General features: G+C 43.1%; 1 protein-coding gene and 2 pseudogenes across 3 annotated transcripts; 1 reads left to right on the top strand and 2 right to left on the bottom strand.

Annotated features, from left to right (window-relative positions):
* Positions 1-288: 288 nt before the first annotated feature.
* LOC307109002 (T-cell ecto-ADP-ribosyltransferase 2-like) lies at positions 289-3,769 on the bottom strand (the record flags this gene model as incomplete). The annotated part of the gene is made up of 3 exons (XM_079787469.1): positions 289-352; positions 2,629-3,359; positions 3,707-3,769. The coding sequence occupies 3 exons, from the start codon at positions 3,767-3,769 to the stop codon at positions 289-291; spliced, it is 858 nt and encodes a 285-aa protein (XP_079643595.1).
* Positions 3,770-5,064: 1,295 nt separating this feature from the next.
* On the bottom strand, positions 5,065-5,653 carry LOC307110139 (ubiquitin-conjugating enzyme E2 L3-like; annotated as a pseudogene). Its single transcript has one exon. The product of its transcript is annotated as a ubiquitin-conjugating enzyme E2 L3-like (transcript).
* Positions 5,654-12,602: 6,949 nt separating this feature from the next.
* LOC307110138 (tropomodulin-2-like) lies at positions 12,603-13,447 on the top strand (annotated as a pseudogene). Its single transcript has one exon. The product of its transcript is annotated as a tropomodulin-2-like (transcript).
* Positions 13,448-18,058: the final 4,611 nt, after the last annotated feature.

Raw genomic sequence — 18,058 nt, 5'->3', positions numbered from 1 at the left:
TGGTTTATTTCTTTAGATTATGACATTCATCAAGATTAAATTGCATTTTAAAGACCATTCCTGCTGACAGAGTGTAAAAGCTTTTTAATCACAGCGAAGTGTCGAGAGACTGGGAACTTATCTCAGGTAGTAAGTGCATTTGGAGACAAGAAGCATACTTTTGCGGTCAGACCCCGAAGATCCCTTAGATGTCTTGGGGGATGTAAGCACTAACATAAGCCACACACAGACCCTGCGTCCCTCCCTTCCCAACACCCCATGCAGAACCAGGCACCAGGCAGGACAAGGTTACAGCTCAGCAGGGAGGAGCAGCAGGGCCAGGAGGCCAGGCAGCAGCAGAATGAATGTAGAACTGTCTTTCATTCCCGCAATGGGAGGAAGAGAAGGAAAGGTTTGGTTTCTCTGTGGTGTTTCTGAAGACATGGGCCTCCCAAATTTTTCAAGCTTCCCCCAAGGATCAAAACACCACCAGTGTGAGCCCTAGGGGTTCCTTTTACTTAGCCAGCAATTAGACTCTCCTTTTGCCTTTCAGGGGCTCCTGAAATACTCAGGAATACCAGAAAGGGAAGAGACTGTGAGAACACATCCTTTCGGGTCTCTGAATTTAAGGTCACATTGGGTGGACTGAGTTCTCAGGGCTATGGGCCCCTCGCACCCTCCCATCCCCACTTCTCAGGCCCCTGTGCTCCCGGCCACAGGTGCCTCAGTAAGAAAGGCTTTCTCCACATGGGACCTGCAGTTCCCTGGCCACTGTGGGAGCCCCTCCATGTTTGTCTTTGTCCACTTAGGAATATGTTTCTGGATCTGGACCTCATGAACATACATCTTTTGCAGCAACATATATACTCTATTCTAGTGTTGACTAGAGTTCAGTCTTTGGGTGGGATCTGGCCTCCCCTCCTGGGGTTCTCAGCTCAGTCTGCCTGAATCTGAATGAACAGCAAGCACCGCGACTGAGAGGGGAGGGCAGCCCCTTTCCTCTGCTGGATTGCCTGCCTGGTTGTCCTGTTTCTATTAGGCTTGATCCAAATTCAAAACTTCTACAGGTAGAAGCTCAGAGTCCCCCAGTAGTCCCTCTCTGCAGTCCCTTTCTACCTCAAACCTTCCTCTTGTTTTCAGCAACCTTTCAGAGCATAGCGACTAATTTGGTTGAAACTTGCTGGATACTCACTCCCTCTGCAGCTCAGATCCACTTCTGGCTGGACCCTGGCATCTCAACAAAACCTATCTTACTTCAGCAACAACTACTAGAGCCCTGATTCAAGCCAGGCATTAATGACAGGCCCTGGGTGCAGAGGGAGCAGGAAGACAAAGTCTCTGGAACTAAAGAGATCACCAGACTGTAAACAAATTATTACCATCGAGATGGTGAATGTACAGCTGAGATGCATACAAGGTTCTCCATGGGGTCAAAAAAAGAGAGTATTTGTTACACAATACTGATGTACCTGGCAATAAGTTAAGAACTTCTTTAATTCTCAGACACACTACTCAAGTATGACTATTTGTATCCTCATTTTACAAATGAGGTAGTTGAAACATAGATTGCTCGGGTAACTTGTTCAAATTCACAGAACTAATGGTTGTTGAGCCTAGATTACCACTGAGGTTGCCTGACCCCAAATGCATGGCATGGAGCATGGTACAATATTTAATTTTGCCTGAGAGTATCAAGGGAGGCTTATAATGAGAAATGATATCTGAGCAAGTGAAAGATAATTACTTTACTAAATTGATAGTGTCTTAGGTTGGATGAAATATGACATGAAGTCAGAGATTTCAGGCCAGAAGGAATGATAGGTGTAAATGCCAGGAAACCTGAGAGCCGGGACACCTTGGGAAAGGTTGGATAAAGTGGAGGCAACCCTTGGTGGCACTTTCTCACCCATCACAGGGCTGGACAGCTAACAGCCTTCCAGCCACTACTGATATGCCTTCACTCATATGCCTTCACTGATGGTTTTACCATCTCTAACCTTCATCAGTCTAGGTATCATCCTGTGCATGTGGTCTACTATGTGGCCCATTGGTGCAAAGTCTTTCAGTTCTTTGATTTCCTCAGCTCCAACACTATTCACCTGCTCCTCAATCTAACCAACCACTGCTATGGAAATGTCCTCCAACCAACGCAGAACCTGTAAACTACCCACACTGGAAATCTCAAGGCCCACCATCCTATTTTCTAACCATACTCCCCCTCCTCTCTTTCTCCTAGAGCATCTCATAGACAACACCAGTTCCCCAACTTCCCTTGATCATCACAGCCCCCTGCTCAGTTCAGGCACCCTCATCTCCCGGCAGGATTACTGCAGTGCTATATTGTTCTGCCTGAGAACAGGTCTCCCAGCTTCCCTAAACCTTTCCTATACCCCCTGACATATTAGTTTCCAAAACTCTTGTTTCCTGGTGCCCAGCAGATCTTTCTGACCTTTTTGCACAGCAGGAAAGTTAAGAGCATGGCCGGACTAGGGACTGCCTGAGCTGCTCTCTATTCCAGGATATCAGCCCTGTATTTTTAGGAACCTAATACTCATCTGCAATTGGTTGAAGGCCCCATTGTGCTCTGCCCTGGTGGTCTCTGGTAGCAGAGAACTCCCTCTTCTATTTCAGGATGTCCCCACCACTCACACCTGGAACATAGTCCCAGACTCACCTGAGCTGTTGATATAGAAACAATTGTAGTTACTCTTAGATATTTTGGGCTCGGTAAGTGAAATGTCATTGTTATTTTTGATGACTTCCTGGTACTCTTCATAGCCTGGAATTAACACTTCCTTTTCATATGGATAGAAAGAGAACTTGTCAATTTTAACACCCGAGCAGGTTTTGATGGTAAACAGAGTTCCCTGAAATTTTCCCATAAAATCTTGAGCTACATCTTTAGAGAGAGATGATGAGGCAAATTGGCCAAAACGTACATGTCCTTTCCCACTGTAATCAAACGTTGTCTTACAACCTCTATAAACTATATAACACGTTTTCTTTTCTGGCTTGAGAAGCTGAAGAGCTCTTGTCAAATAATAATGGAAGGCTTTGAACTGAAACTTATCTGCATTGTGACGGAAGTTTCTTACAGCTTTGTTAAATTCTATGGAAATATTTCCAGTATAAGCTACTAGAGCTATTCCATGGAAATCACTGAGTCGTTTTGAAGAGTCTATTTTGTTCTTTATTCTCTCCCATTCTATCTTTGCCTCTTTCCAGTCTCTGCTTAAATTTTTATTCACTTTAAGTTCTTCTTCTAACAGCTGGGGTGCTTTTGCCTCCATTTCTTTAATACAGCCCACATACTGATCATCAAATGCATCTTCAGCCATGTCTAGCCGACATGAATGAGCTGGTTGTAGCCGGCCGGTCACCTGTAGAGAAGAGGTAGTGTTCTTTGACCCATTTGCAAGTACTGGATGCTGCCCAGAGCCCACAGTGGTGGACTACTTGCTTAGCATGAAATTTGACATGTTCCTGTCATAGCACTCATGTATGGTACACACAGGAAGACAATCTTATTATAACATGAGTAGTGTAAAAAGAAAAAAACTAGGCTTTGTTACTCTGTTTTGTTTCCCAATATTTAAAATAATCTTTTCAGACTCATGCTCTCTAAATGGCTTTAGCCTCAGACTCAACTGTGGGAACTCTACACTTTTAAAGATGTGAGGGAAAAGCAGGTCAACAGGATGTGGGTGGAGGGGGTGATATATATTACCTGTTGTGTTAGCCATTGAGTTAGGATCAAAAAGTGAACTGCTGTGGCTAGAAGAGAAGTCATCTCCAAGTTCAAAACGAACTACAAAAAAATATAAGAAAATGAAAGTGAGGTGTGAACATTAGCTCTCTACAATGAGTCCTTTCACAAATGTGTTGGTTATGTGTGTTTTTTAAGATCGTCTCAAAGTTTTGTTAATCTGGGGCTCAAACTTAAGTCAATACTTCCGAACATCTCTCAACATTGTCAACTTTTACTTCTATCAGGGAGAGCTAACATGCGTGGAAGCTTTTGGGGGGCTCTTGGTTTGAAGGAAAGGTAGAAGTTGGTGTGGGGAAGGGGGAAAATAAGTATATTCCTATTCTGACTTGAAGATCTAGGCTTGACTAACCATAGGAAGGGGGAGGGCAATTCTGGGATATAAATTGCACAATCTAAGATTAAGGTTTGAAATTTAACCCTTTGCACTCGCTTGCTTTTTTCTCGATTCCTTTATTCTACTCGGGATTTAATTTTTTAAATACCCCAGATTTTACAAAGCGCGGCAGTAGAATAAAAAACTGGAGTTTCTTTTCATACAAGCTTATTTATTTGGATTTTTTTATATTTCAAATTATTGATACATTCAAAGAGTATAAAAAGAGCTGCTACCAATGCTAACCGTGTCGAGTCACACTCGACATCCGAGTGCAAACGGTTAAGAGGGATGGATAGACAGCATGTCTGCCCTTCGATATGGTTCCCTATTTGCCAGGTCTGACCTCACCTCCCTATCTAGAATATTTCTTACACAGAACTGACTTTGTGGCTTTGGCTCTTGATATACCTGCCACTATAGCAATCACCTCTGGCTTCAGATATTCTTCCAGTCCCATCCAAACACCAGTCTCTCCTCAGGGGCCCTCCTGGTTTCCTCACACTCACAGACCCTTCCCCTTCAAAGAATATAACTGAGTTACCAGTTACCTGATTTCCTGGAGATCCTTTGTGATTCGGTCCTGGTCCGTCTTTGATAGAAGTGCCTGAGAAGGCAGTGGTCTGGCCTTTTTATTTGGAGGAGAGGTGTACTTTCAGTTTCAGATTATATTTGTGTTTCTTTGGTGGTTGTTGTGTGTGTGTGTTTTCCAGAACCCTGTGCAGACGTTAGGAGCAGACTTCCCCACCTCAATGTGAGGGTGGAAAAAATGACACAAACTCAAGTAGCTAATGTCAATCATGCCTGATATCTCCCCTCTTTCCACCCCCACTGCAGCTTTCTTTCTTTCCTTTTTCTTTTTTTTTTTTAGAACATCTTAAATTTTTAATCCTTTCTTTATAGGTTACCTAAGGCCACTTTTGATTAAGAAAAGTGTAGTAAGTTAGTAACTGCCACAAGCAAATGCCAGGTGGTAGCCCGTATCAATTTTCCACAGAGTCCTGCTTTGCGGGGTGTCTGAATGCACTGCTCGGGGTCTCTGCTCACACTCACTGGAATCAATTGTGGCAGATTTTAGTGCACAGGTCGCTTTTACCCATATTTTTTTTGTAAACTCTTCAGTATTCTTACAGAATTTTGTACGGTCTTTAGAGATTCTTCAGCTAGATCAGCCCGAAGTGGGTGCTCAGGCTGGGGGTCTGGTGCTCAGGCTCTTTCCTATGAGAGACTGGTTTCATTGCTGGCTTCCAGTTTTCAGCACTAATTACCAGCAGACAGACCTGTCTCTTTTCATCAATGTTGGTGTGATAGATCTTTGTTTCAAATGTAATCTTCAATGGTTTGAATGGGCATTCTGCTGGAAAGTTGATTTCCATTCTGAAGGCCCCCCTTATCCTATGGAGTGTTGTCAGAAACAATAAACCTTTGCCAAGTTAATAAATTAGCTTCATCAACCTGGATGTTACCGAAGTTTTTATTCCATATTTGCAGATTTATTCAAGTTCCTTCATCAGCCTCCTGCTAGCTGCCATCTTGGATCTGGTCACTTTCATTTTTTTAATAATAAATTTTTTATTGATTTTAAAGAGGAAGGGAGAGGGAGAGAGAGATAGAAACATCAATGAGGAGAGAGTATCATTGATTGCTGCCTCCTGCACACCCCCTACTGGGGATTGAACCTGCAACCCAAGCATGTGCCCTTGACAGGAATCGAACCTGGAACCCTTCAGTCTACAGGCTGATGCTCTATCCTCTGAGCCAAACCTGCTAGGGCCCCATCCAGCTTATATATATATACTAAAGGCCCGTTGCATGAAGATTCATGCAAGAATAGGCCTTCCTCCTCCTGGCTTCGTTTCCGGTCGCCTGGGAGCCTGCAAGTCTTCACTCCCAGCCGGAGCACCACTCCTGTAGCTCCCTCCACCCCCCATCCCTTCCCCTCATAGCAGGTGTCCCACCCTGCCTGGCTGCTTCACACCTGCATATTCAAATTAACTCACCATCTTTGTTGGGTTAATTTGCATACTCACTCCTGATTGGCATTGTGGAGGTATGGTCAATTTGCATATTTCTCTTTTGTTAGTGTAGAGATATATAAACACACTAGAGGCCGGTGCATGAAAATTCATGCACGGGGGGGGGGGGGGTCCTCAACCCAGCCTGCCCCCTCTCACAGTGCAGGAGCCCTCAGCGGGAGGAGGCAACCCGGTGATCAGGGGAAGGTGATGCCCCATCACACCTCTGCTGATGCCACTGGTTACCTGAGCCTTGGCCGGCTCTGGACAGCTGGGCAGCCGCCACCCAAGGCTTGCCTATGCCTCAGGCATTGGCTGGGAAGCTGCCATCCAAAGCTTGCCTGCACCTTGGGCTGGCCCTGGGCAGCTGGGCAGCCACCATCTGAGGCTTGCCTGTGCCTCGGGCCAGCCCTGGAGGGCTGAGGGGACTTGGGGACTCCAGAGGCAGGTGTGCAGAGTGGGTGGGCCTGCCCAGGCAGGCCCAGCCTTGCTTCACTCTTGCTGCCCCAGCAAGGCTGAGGAGACTGGGTGTCGCCATCTTGTGGCTGTGGGTGCTGTCATCTTTGAGGGTGTAGCAGTCAATCAGCATATTCCCTCCTTATTGGCTGTGGGCGCTGCCATCTTTGTGATGGTGTGAGGGTCAATTAGCATATTCCCTCTTTATTAGATAGGATAGATACACACACACACACACACACACACACACACATATTTATTGATTTCAGAGAGGAAGGGAGATAGAGAGTACACGCCCCCCACTGGAGATCTAGCCCACATGTGCCCTGATCAGGAATCGAACCGTGACCTTCTGGTTCATAGGTCAAAGCTCAACCACAAGCCACACCAACTGGGCTCCCACTCCAGTTGTCAAAGACAAATGAAAAATCTTGCCTTCTCTACAATTATGAGTAATACTGTTTATATATGTGGTAAAAATAAATAAAACTTTTTCAAATGTTTTTTTGTTTGTTTGTTTGTTTTTAGTATCATGCAGTCTGGGAAAATATTTGATATTAAAGCTGGTTTAAATTTGGTTGATGTCTTTTAGAGTTATTAACATAAAATATATGTTTGTCTTGCCTGGGTTTACAAAAAAGGGTTCATATATTTTGTTATGTCTCTTGAAAATATGAGTGTATTTGCCAATGAAAAACCTGCTTCTAGAAGTTATAAAATGTATTCATAAATTTGCCAATCTGAAGAATGCTAGTTGTTGATAGATCCTCCCTTCCCCCAACTGATGGACGGAGTATGACGTAAACCCCACCTGCAGCCGGACATTCCTGAACACCTTATATGGACTGTACATTGAACCACCAATCAGCACCTGCCAAATACCCTAAGCCCCCGATTCCTAAGTCCCTAGGTACCTAATCATGTGCCTTACATGAAACCACCAATCAGCGTGTGCTGAGTGCCCTAAGCCCTGTCCCCTTTTTTCCTCCCCTTAAAAGGCGTGTTCAGCCCGGCACGCCCTCTCTTTTTCCCTCTGGAAGGGAGCCAGCAGGGGTCTTCTCTCCAATAAAGCCTGTGTCCTGGTATCCCATGGTCTCCGGCCCTCTGTTTCATCTTTCACACATGAGTAGAAGTTTAGTGATCTAATTGATGGCAATGCAGCTTTGTCCTCCTCCTGTGCTGGCATTCAAGGCTGTCCAATGACAAAATCCAAAAGTGGCATGGTTATAGATTTGTTTAAAATGCAATTGATAAAACCTCTGCTGAGACAACTGATAGATCCTCCCTACAACAACCTTCTAGTACAACAAAAAATTTGTATGTAACATGCGGCACATGGCGGCACATGGCTTGTATGTAACAGACAACACATTAAAACATTGAAAACAATTTATAAATCCTAATAAGAGAAATGTAAAACCCCAGAATGTCACTGGCAGACACAGAGAATTATCAGGCTTGCCCTTCTTCCCTGACTGAAAGTTTCTTGTTTGAGCTTGGCTTTGAATCTGTGTAAGTTTTTTTTCTGAAGTTCCTCATGCAACTTCAAGTATATTGTATTGGTCTAACTTAGTTCAAAGATATTCCTTTTTAGGGAGAGAGAATAAATCTTTTTGCATCATCCCAGGGCCCTCGGGGTGTCACAAAATCTGTCTTTCAGTTAAATTCTTGAAATATTACACTGGCTGACTCTTGTGTGTGCCCTGACCTGTGATTGAACCTGAAACCTTGGTGTATCCGGATGATGCTCCAACTAACTGAGTCACCTGACCAGCGCTGCTTGTTGCTTTTTTAAATAACATGTTATCATTTTATTTTGATCATTCTCTTCTATCTTGAAGGCTTTCTTCAAATGTCTGGTTATCTTTGTCATGTTTATATTTAAGAATAAGGCCATGAAGACCTAACTTGGGAGCTTTGAGTATATGCACTGGGCTTATTTATTTGTACCGTATTTTCCGGCGTATAAGACCCCCGACTTTTGAGAAGATTTTCCTGGGTTAAAAAGTCGTCTTATACGCCGGAAAGAACGGTACTTTACCCTGACGTGCACAAATGCAGATATCTTTCCATGAGGGTCAATACAGGTTAATAGCTATTCCTAGTTCTAAATCCAGCTGCATGGATCTCAACTTCTCTTTCCTAGAGAGAGCTAGAGGAGAAAGATTGGGTCAAAGGGTGACTTCTTCAAAAGGGATAGATGTAACATCAGTCACGTTAGGCCCGCATATGACCAGGGCTCAGATATTTTGGGGGGATTCTTTGCACCATCCATTCCCACTACTCTTATCCACTGAAGAAGAGTATTTATTTCTGGCCTTCCTCCATCAAAGCTATTCTATCAGAAGAGAGTGACTTATTTCAGAAACCGGAATGTGTGTCCTGACCAGGAATTGAACCGTGACCTCCTGGTTCATGATTCATGGGTCGGTGCTCAACCACTGAGCCACACCAGAGGGGCCACAATGTACACTGATAAAGAAGCTTTGGTCCTCTTTCTCTTCAATGAGGCAATGGAGCAGCCTCTCCAGCAGAGGCAGAGATGGAGATCTTTGTGAAGACCTTGACTGGCAAGACCATCACCCTCAAGGTGGAGCCACTGACACCACTGAGTGTCAAAGCTAAAACCCAAGATAGGGAGGGCATCCCACCTGACCAGCAGAGTCTGATTTTTGTGAGCAAAGAGCTGGAAGATGGCCGCACTCTCAGACTACACTATTCAGAAAGAGTCCATTCTGCATATGGTGGCATCATGGAGCCCTCCCTCTGCTAGCTCACTGAAAAGGGCAACTGTGATAACATGATCTGCCACAAGTGTTATGCCACCTGCCTATACCCTCCCCCCACCAGCACTGTCTTCTTGGGGCTACACCAACAATCTGTGTTGTAGTGTAACCACCATCTTACAAAGGACAACTCAAAAAGTCGAATTATGGAGTCATTTATTAAAAGCCGGTGGCATACGAGGGAGCAAAAGCACTCCAGACCTCACAGCCCTGAACAGCTTACCACATCTGGCTTATATTGGCAGAATATCACAAAGGTATCGATTACATCTTTGGGTCTGGAAAGAGGAACCTGTTTCGTGAGCAAGTTAGTTATCTAAAGTATCTGTGAATCACTGAATCAACAGAAACACATTATCTGGGACCACCGAGGCAATTTAGAATAATTGTGCTGTCCAGATTCTGGGATCACTGAGTCAACAGGAATGCACTATCTGTAGCTACTGAGACAATTGAGGATAATCGTGCTGTTCTGATTCCCAAAAGAATGTGCTTCAGTGACCAGTGAGATCACAATTAATGGGATATTCAAACCATCATCAATGGAGTATTGGGATAGCATACATAAGTTCAGAAAATCAAAATAACTTTCTATTGTTTTATCAAACAAATAAGTACAGAATCCAAACAGCAATTTCTACTACCATACTTCATCTGTGCCTCAGGAAGATTAAATAAGGCCCCTCTACCACCTTCTTGACCCCTCAGGGCCGCCTTCTGCCTGAACTCTGAGACCCTGGGGCCTCAATAAAGTTTTCCTTTCATTGATTGGAACGTTAAAAAAAAAGGGGGGGGAGGAGAAGAAGTTTTAATGTCATAGAGAAATGCTTACTTGAAAGTGAAGAGAGTAGGGTATACATTTTTATGTACCAGAGTAATAATAAGAGTAGCAGTTGCATTTATCGGGTGCTCTCCTAATAGCTTTACTTGTATCAACTCTTTTGATCCTCATACAGCCTTAAAGGATAGGGGCAGTTTTTGCTCCCATTTTATAGATGATAAAACAGAGGCTCAGAGCCCTGGCTAGTTGGTTGGAGTGTCATCCTAAACACCAAAAGGTTGCCAGTTTGATTCCCAGTCAGGGCACATACCTAGGTTTTGGGTTTGATCCTCAGTCTCTTACATCAGTGTTTCTCTCTCCTCTCCTCTTCTCTCTCTCTCTCTCTCTCTCTCTCTCTCTCTCTCTCTCTCTCTCTCTCTCTCTCTCTCATCAATAAACATATCCTCAGGTGAGGATTAAAAACCTAACAAACAGAGGCAGAGGCACAGAGAAGGTGGGACTTCCTCAATGTCACACAATCAATACATGGAGGCAGGGGCTAGAATTCAAACCCAGGTTGTCTGGTTCCAGAGTCCATGCTTGTAACCAAAAGCAGTTAGGACAAGGCACGTGATAACTTAGTGGTTATCTCTGTGAGTTAGGATTTTGTTATTTATCCTTACTTTACTACCCTTCCGCTTTCTGACCATTAATGCCAAGTTGTTTCCCAGCCTCCAGGCCTTTTCATTCCAATAGACAGTTCCTCCCTGACTCACTGCTCTATTAACTGCTATTCAGTCTTCTACTATCAGCCTAAATGTCTCTTCACAGGAAGCCACCGAGTTCTTATGCAAGGCTGGCTTCTTCACAACTTCCTGTTTTTTTTAAACAACTGTCTTTCCTGCCATCCCTCTCCCCCTTTGCTGTAGGCTCCATGAAAGCCAGACCTGGGTCTGTCTTTTCCACCTTCAGATGCCCAGAACAATGCCTGACCCACAGTCGATGCATGAGAGGATCTTATTGTGTAGCAGACCAGCAGAGCAGACAGGCTGGGAGGAGGCACAGCCTAGGGGTCCCTCTCTCTGTGTTCTAATATGGATGCAATGGAAGGTGCTAGAATCAGAGAGGTAATTCTGAATTAAAATAGTTGACTTGGCAAGCTGTGCAAATTTGGACTACAACCCTCACATTCTGAGATCTGCTTCCTCTTTCATAATATTGGGTTGATAATACTACCTCACACCTACAAGAGTGCATAAGTGATACAAAGTAGGTACTTAATAGTTAAATGGACTTATTGAACATTTGGGGAAGAATTAAATGTGAATATTTTCAAGTTTCTTAACTTCTCTGTGTCTGTTTTCTCACCTATACCATGGGATAATAAATAAATGAATATATCTATTTTTATGGGATTCTTGTGAGAATTCAAGGAGATAATCTATACAATGCACAGAACCCAATGACTGGCACAGAGTAAATGCTCAATTCAGGTTAACTATGATTGTTATTGTTATGGGTAAAGCACTTTCTGCAATGCCTGGTGCACAGCAGGTACTCCTAGATAGAAGGTGCATAATGTTATTGACTTGGCCTGGGCTAAGTTCCACCCAGATCCTCCTAAAGCTGTGTCCTGGCCCTGGGTGCACTCCTAGGTTCCAGAGTTAGTATTGAATAGATACCACCCTATGGCTGCCATCAACTACTGCAGCATCGACCTCAGATCATACCGTACTCTAAGGTTGTTCCATTCAAACAGTAGAACACCCCTGTGCTTTTCCTTAGGAGACCAGGAACAGTGGAGACTGAACAGAAGGACTAGATTTGAGAGATAATTCAAGAAGGTGTAGTCAACAGCACTTTATGACTAGTTAGGTGTCCAGGAGCAAGGAGGTGGATTTGTCTAACGTAGTGGTCCTCAACAATCTCAGATTGTTGCACTGGCAAGCCAGATGGGCGAACAGAGGACATTTGGCAATGTCTGGAGACATTTGTTGCAACTGGGGTTGGGATGCTCCTGGCATCTAGTGGGTAGAGACCAGGATTACTGCCAAATGTCCTACACTACACAAGGCAGCTCCCCACAATAAAGAATTACCCAACTCAAAATGTCAAAGAGTGCAGAGGTCAGTACATCCTGGTCTGGGATGATTTTCAGAGTTTTACCTGAGAATCCAAGGCATCAAGAAAAGCTGTGAAAAGCCTTCCACAGGAGCTGTTACTACCATGTACAGCTAAAGGATTAGGTAAGTCTGAGGAAAACCCTACCCAGGAACTAACACATCTTATAGGATTCTCTAAAGTGACAGAAAGGGGTCCCCGCTCCTGGCCCCGCTATATCGGAGCTGATGGACTGGCGGCTCCCACCACCGGCTCAGGAATGGGCGCACAAAACCATTCTGAAGTCTCAGGAAGCTGGCCCATTTAAATGTGCGCGGCCCAAGAGAAAGGCATCTGAGAAACCATGGCACTCCCTTTTCAAAAAGAGTTGGAGAAATATAAGAACATTGATGAAGATGAGCTTTTTGGAAAACTCTCAGAAGAGGAACGGAAACACTTGGAAAATGTTCTTGATGACCTAGATCCCAAGAGTGCCCTGCTACCAGCTGGATTCTGACAAAAAGACCAGGCACAGAAAACCGCCACCGGACTGTTTGACTGTGGGCACCTCCTCATGTACCTGGCGAAGGAGGCTTTGGAACAGAAAGACAGGGAAGACTTTGTGCCTTTCACAGGAGAAAAGAAAGAGAGAGTCTTTATCCCCAAAGAAAAGCCTGTAGAAATGTATAAAGAAGACAAAGTAACCCTTCATCCAGAACTGGAAGAAAGTTTAGCCAGTGCCTCCGACACTGAACTCTACAATCTTGCAGCTGTTCTTGGAGAACACAATTTGCTCAATAACCCAAAGTGTGATGAAAAAACACCCAACACTCAAGGTGGCAAAGGACCTGTGAAAAATGTGGTCAAAGGTGACGCCTATGTCAAGAAGTTCAGCCTGGCTGAACTTGACATGACCCTGTGGCAACTGCTTTTGCAGATATGCTGAAAGTAAACAAGACCTTGAAAAGTCTAAACATAGAATCCAATTTTAAAACTGGAGCTGGGATCCTGGCCCTGGAAGAGGCACTAAGAGAAAATGACACCTTGACAGAAATCAAGATCGATAACCAGAGACAGCAGTTGGGAACAGGTGTAGAGACAGAACTTGCCCAGATGCTCGAGGATAATTCAAGGACCCTCAAATTTGGATATCAGTTTACCAAGCAAGGGCCACGAACAAGGGTGTGGACTGAAGGGTCCCAGGTTTAATTCCGGCCAAGAGCACATGCCCAGGTTGCAGGCTCCATCCCCAGTAGGGGTGTGCAGGAGGCAGCCAATCAATGGTTCTCTCTTATCATTACTGTTTCTATCTCTCTTTCCCTCTCCCATCCTCTCTGAAATCAATAAACATATTTTAAAAAAAATTTTTCTATAAGAGGCGAAGTTTCATCATGGCGGCCATTTAAAAATAAACAAAAGCTCTTCTCCTTCCCAACCGGGACTATTTTATCAAAGGTTGTTCATTTCTGTTAACCACAAAAGTAATATTTAATTTTTATTCCTTTTTAGCACTACTTATTTATTTGGGATTTTTAAAATACATATGGTTGTTTTATTTGCTCGTGGGCACCTCTGGCAACTTGCACCAATGGACATAGGCAGGTCTTAGTGGGTGACAACAACTGAAAAGAATTTAACCATCTTCATATTAGGTTGTCTTGCTTACATAAACTTTTTATAACCACTGAAAAGCATTTAGTATGTAAGTGTGTTTGTAACTGATTATGACAGAGGCCTGTCTCTGTTTACATGCATAGCTTTGAGTTAGGCTAAATACATCAGAAGTCTTCCACTGACCACATAAGAAGCTAGTATTGCCAGTCTTTCACTGGGTGAGAAACGGGATCCAACTTAGCACAAATTCTCTTAGTTCCAGAAATACCACTGAATGCACATGCTCCCAGTGATCAAAGATCAGTGGGATCGCCTTCATAAAAACATTATTATACTTTAACTAGCCTTAGTAAATAAGTATAAAATGTTTATTAGCCCACAAATACAACTTCAAGCCAGACTCATGGGTAGCAAAATGAATTGGCACACCTACCTTTACTAATTATTCAACATAAATTCAATCTTTAACCTGACTCTGACGGATAACTTTTTACAAAGTTGTTTTAAAGTTTTCCAGATAGGATGGGATATTTTTGAATTTTAGTAAGAAGGAGGCTTTTAAAATAGTATGTGCCTAAATAAAACAATAATAATTGCAAATAAATAAATAAAGTCACAGAAGGGGAAACATTATTATAGATCATTTATTTCTTTGAGTTTAATATTTATAATTGTTATATATATATATGTATAGCTTTAATACTATTGCTGACAGTGTATACAGCTGTTAATCACACTGAAGGACTTAAACAGGATATATGTCGTATTAGCTGGAAATTCTCAGAACAGATCACATAATCTTGTAGTGCAACTCGGAGATCCATTGGATTTCTATGTAGAAAAAAAAAAGCAGTAACTGTGAATCAAGGAAAAGATTCCAGTTATGCCTCCTAATATTTGCCATAACAAGGAAGCAGTCAGACCCCCACCCTTCCCTTTTTAAAAAAAATATATTTTATTGATTTTTTACAGAGAGGAAGAGAGAGGGATAGAGAGTTAGAAACATTGATGAGAGAGACATCGATCAGCTGCCTCCTGCACAACCCCCACTGGGGATGTGACCGCAACCAAGGTACATGCCCTTGACCGGAATCGAACCTGAGACACGCTCTATCCACTGAGCCAAACCGGTTTCGGCCCCACCCTTCCCTTTTATATAGACTCTACACTGAAGAAAATGCAGCTGTTCTTGGAGTACACAAAAGCAAAATCAGGAAGCAGGTGAGGACTATTGTTCAGCAGGTCCAGGAAAGTGAACCAGGAAGATAGGACCTTCTCGAGTACCTGGGAAGGGAAGAAATGTTTGAGAACACGGGCCTCTTAGATCTTTCCAGCAACATACTTCAATCAATAATTCAGGCAGAGGTCCACTCCTCTGGACTCTCAGCTGGAAACCCCTCTCACCTACTAGGAATTCCTGCAACATCTAGGAAGATCCCAAGGACTTGTCCTGCGGTTCCTGTCTTTTCTATTGGAAGTTCCAACCTGAGAGTCTCCGATAGTTGCACTGGCAAACCTGGTGGGCAACTTAGTCTCTCCTGCTTCTAGGTCTTGGCTCTTTAGGCTGTAAGTCCTCAGCTCTGAGTGACTTGGCACCTTGACTGCAGCTCCCTATAAGAGAGACCTTCCCTGTGGGGGCCTAGACAGCTTCTAGCCATCATAGGGGTCCCTCTGTGCTTGTCTCTCTACCCCTGATTGTGTCTCTGGCTCTGACCTCTAGGAAATCCTATTATTTGCAAAAAATTCTTTCTCTGGCCAAAGTTGTGAGCCTGGGTCCCGGGTCCGGGTGAGGGGTGTGGGATGGGAATGGGGGGATGAGGACAAATATGTGACACCTTAATCAATAAAGAAATTTAAAAAAAAATAAAGTGCGAAAAAAAAATCAATAATATATATTTAAAAAAAAAAGAGTAATATGCAAATTACCATACATCTGCCACACCCACAAGTCACGCCCATCAGCCAATCAGGAGTGAGTATGCAAATTAACCCAACCAAGATGGCTGCAGCCACGGAGCGAGCAGGAGGCTTGGGTTTCTCCTAGCTATTTGTTGAGAAAAAGATGTGAGGCAAATGGCCCACTATAATGAATATTCAGGCACCTGATGTGAGAGCCTCTATAAATTGTGTAACACTTCCCTGGATTGAGAAGCTCAATAGCTCTTGTCAGTTAATAATGGAAGGCTTTCAACTGAAAGTAATGTGAATTTTGATGGAATTCTAGTTCTGCTAATGTTAGGCCAAAAAAACTATTTCATGGAAATCACTGACTCACTTATTCTGTATGTGTGTGTTTTCCTGCCATTTTACATTCAATTTAAATTTTTTTTTTATTTGCTTCCAGTTCTTTTAATAGCTGGGGTGACTTTTCCTCTATTTCTTCAGTACAGCCCACATACCAATCATCAACCGTGTTGTTGGCCATGTCTGTACTCAGAGCTCACAGAATGGCCTTCTTGCTCAGAATGAAATTTCATGCATTCTTGCCACAGAGCTCATATCTGAAACATGTATCATGAACCCACACTAACTTCCCTATGAAGAATTAAATTGTATGGCTTTGATTTAACCTTATGATTTTAAAGAAACTCTTTCAATTTAGGATCCATAATCCCTAACAGACCCTAATCAGACTCTACCCCAGGAGTCTTCTTGTTTCAGGAGAGATGAAGGGAGCTGTCTGGAGGATGCTAAAAGCTATGAATCCTCCGTGGAGAAAATTTCCATAGACAAAATATGCATTCAATTTTCAGGTACCCAAGAATCTTAGTTATCCTATTCATAAACCCATAGTTAAGAATCTATGCCTATCTGGACTGGGTAAATGTATTAAAAATATCTATAGAAAGAAAGTATCCATCAGAAGGTTTATTGGTTAGATATGCTTATATAAAAAAAGAAACCACAGGGACACACACTATCAGTGTCCATCCAAATAGCATCCATGGAAGAGAAGACTCTGGACCAAAAAATCCATCAAATGTTCTGGATGAGTAGCTATTTGTTGAGAAAAGATGTGAGGCAAATGGCCCACTGTAATGAATATTCAGGCACCTGGTGTGAGAGCCTCTATGAATTGTGTAACACTTCCCTCCCTGGATTGAGAAGCCAAGCCAAATAGCTCTTGTCAAATAATATGGACAGCTTTGAACTGAAAGTAATGTGAATTTTTATGGAATTCTAGCTCTTGCTAAAGTTAGGCCACAAGGGCTGTTCCATGGAAATCACTGATTCACTTATTCTGTGTGTTTTTTTTCTTTTTCTTCCATTTTTCTTCTGCCCTTTCACATTCCATAGACACAAAATATGCATTCAATTTTCCTGGGCAGGAGAAGAGTGTCACCCCAACTTAATGTGAAGTCATTAACCTTTCAAATGATCAAATTCCCTTTGTTTTGAAGTCATGCATGCCAGACAAATTTCTGATTATAATTTGACTCCTTGGGTAACCTACCTATTGGGCAAAAGTGCCCTGACCAGAGAATATAAATATCCAGTCCCCTCGGCAGAAAGAGTTCCAGCTGAATTAACGAACCTAGTTATTCTATGTGTTTTTAATACAGCATTCTCTGTTAAATTGATTAATAAGAGTCCACACATAAAAGATGGTTCTATGTTTCTGAACTTTTGTAGCAAGGTAAATACCTCTATAAAAGATTGATCCATGTTTGTAAGCCTGCAAGGCAGAGGGAATATGATAGATTTGTCAAATTTCTAATTTAAATGTCCCAAATGTGTTGTATTAGGACAAAGAGTCAATAACCCTATAAATTTTATTCTGGACCTAAACGAGAAGAGCCAGATATGGAATTGTGAGTCTCTTCTGCACAACAAAGGGATTTAGGCTATTTATATACTTTAGGAGTTACAGACACCAGTCACAGTTATGCAGTTTCCCATGACAACCAATTGTTATGCAATGCTTTGAGATTCCAGGTTTCCTACCATAGAAAATAATATTAAAATTTTGAAGGCCCAATGTTTTTTGTTAATCCTCACCTGAGAATATTTTTTCCATTGCTTTTCAGAGAGAGGGGGAGGGAGGAGGAGGAGGAGGAGGAGGAGGAGGAGGAGGAGGAGGAGGAGGAGGAGGAGGAAGAGAGAGAGAGAGAGAGAGAGAGAGATCAATGTGGGAGAGACACATCGATTGGTTGATTGGTTGCCTCCTGCACCCACCCCGCCTGGGGTGGGGAGCGAACCCGCAGG

The sequence above is a fragment of the Cnephaeus nilssonii genome (genome assembly GCF_951640355.1).
Source record: "Cnephaeus nilssonii genome assembly, chromosome: 13".
In the NCBI taxonomy this organism is placed as follows: Eukaryota; Metazoa; Chordata; class Mammalia; order Chiroptera; family Vespertilionidae; genus Cnephaeus; species Cnephaeus nilssonii.
Note: the sequence above shows the minus strand (reverse complement) of the source record. Positions and strands in the feature narration are given on the sequence as shown.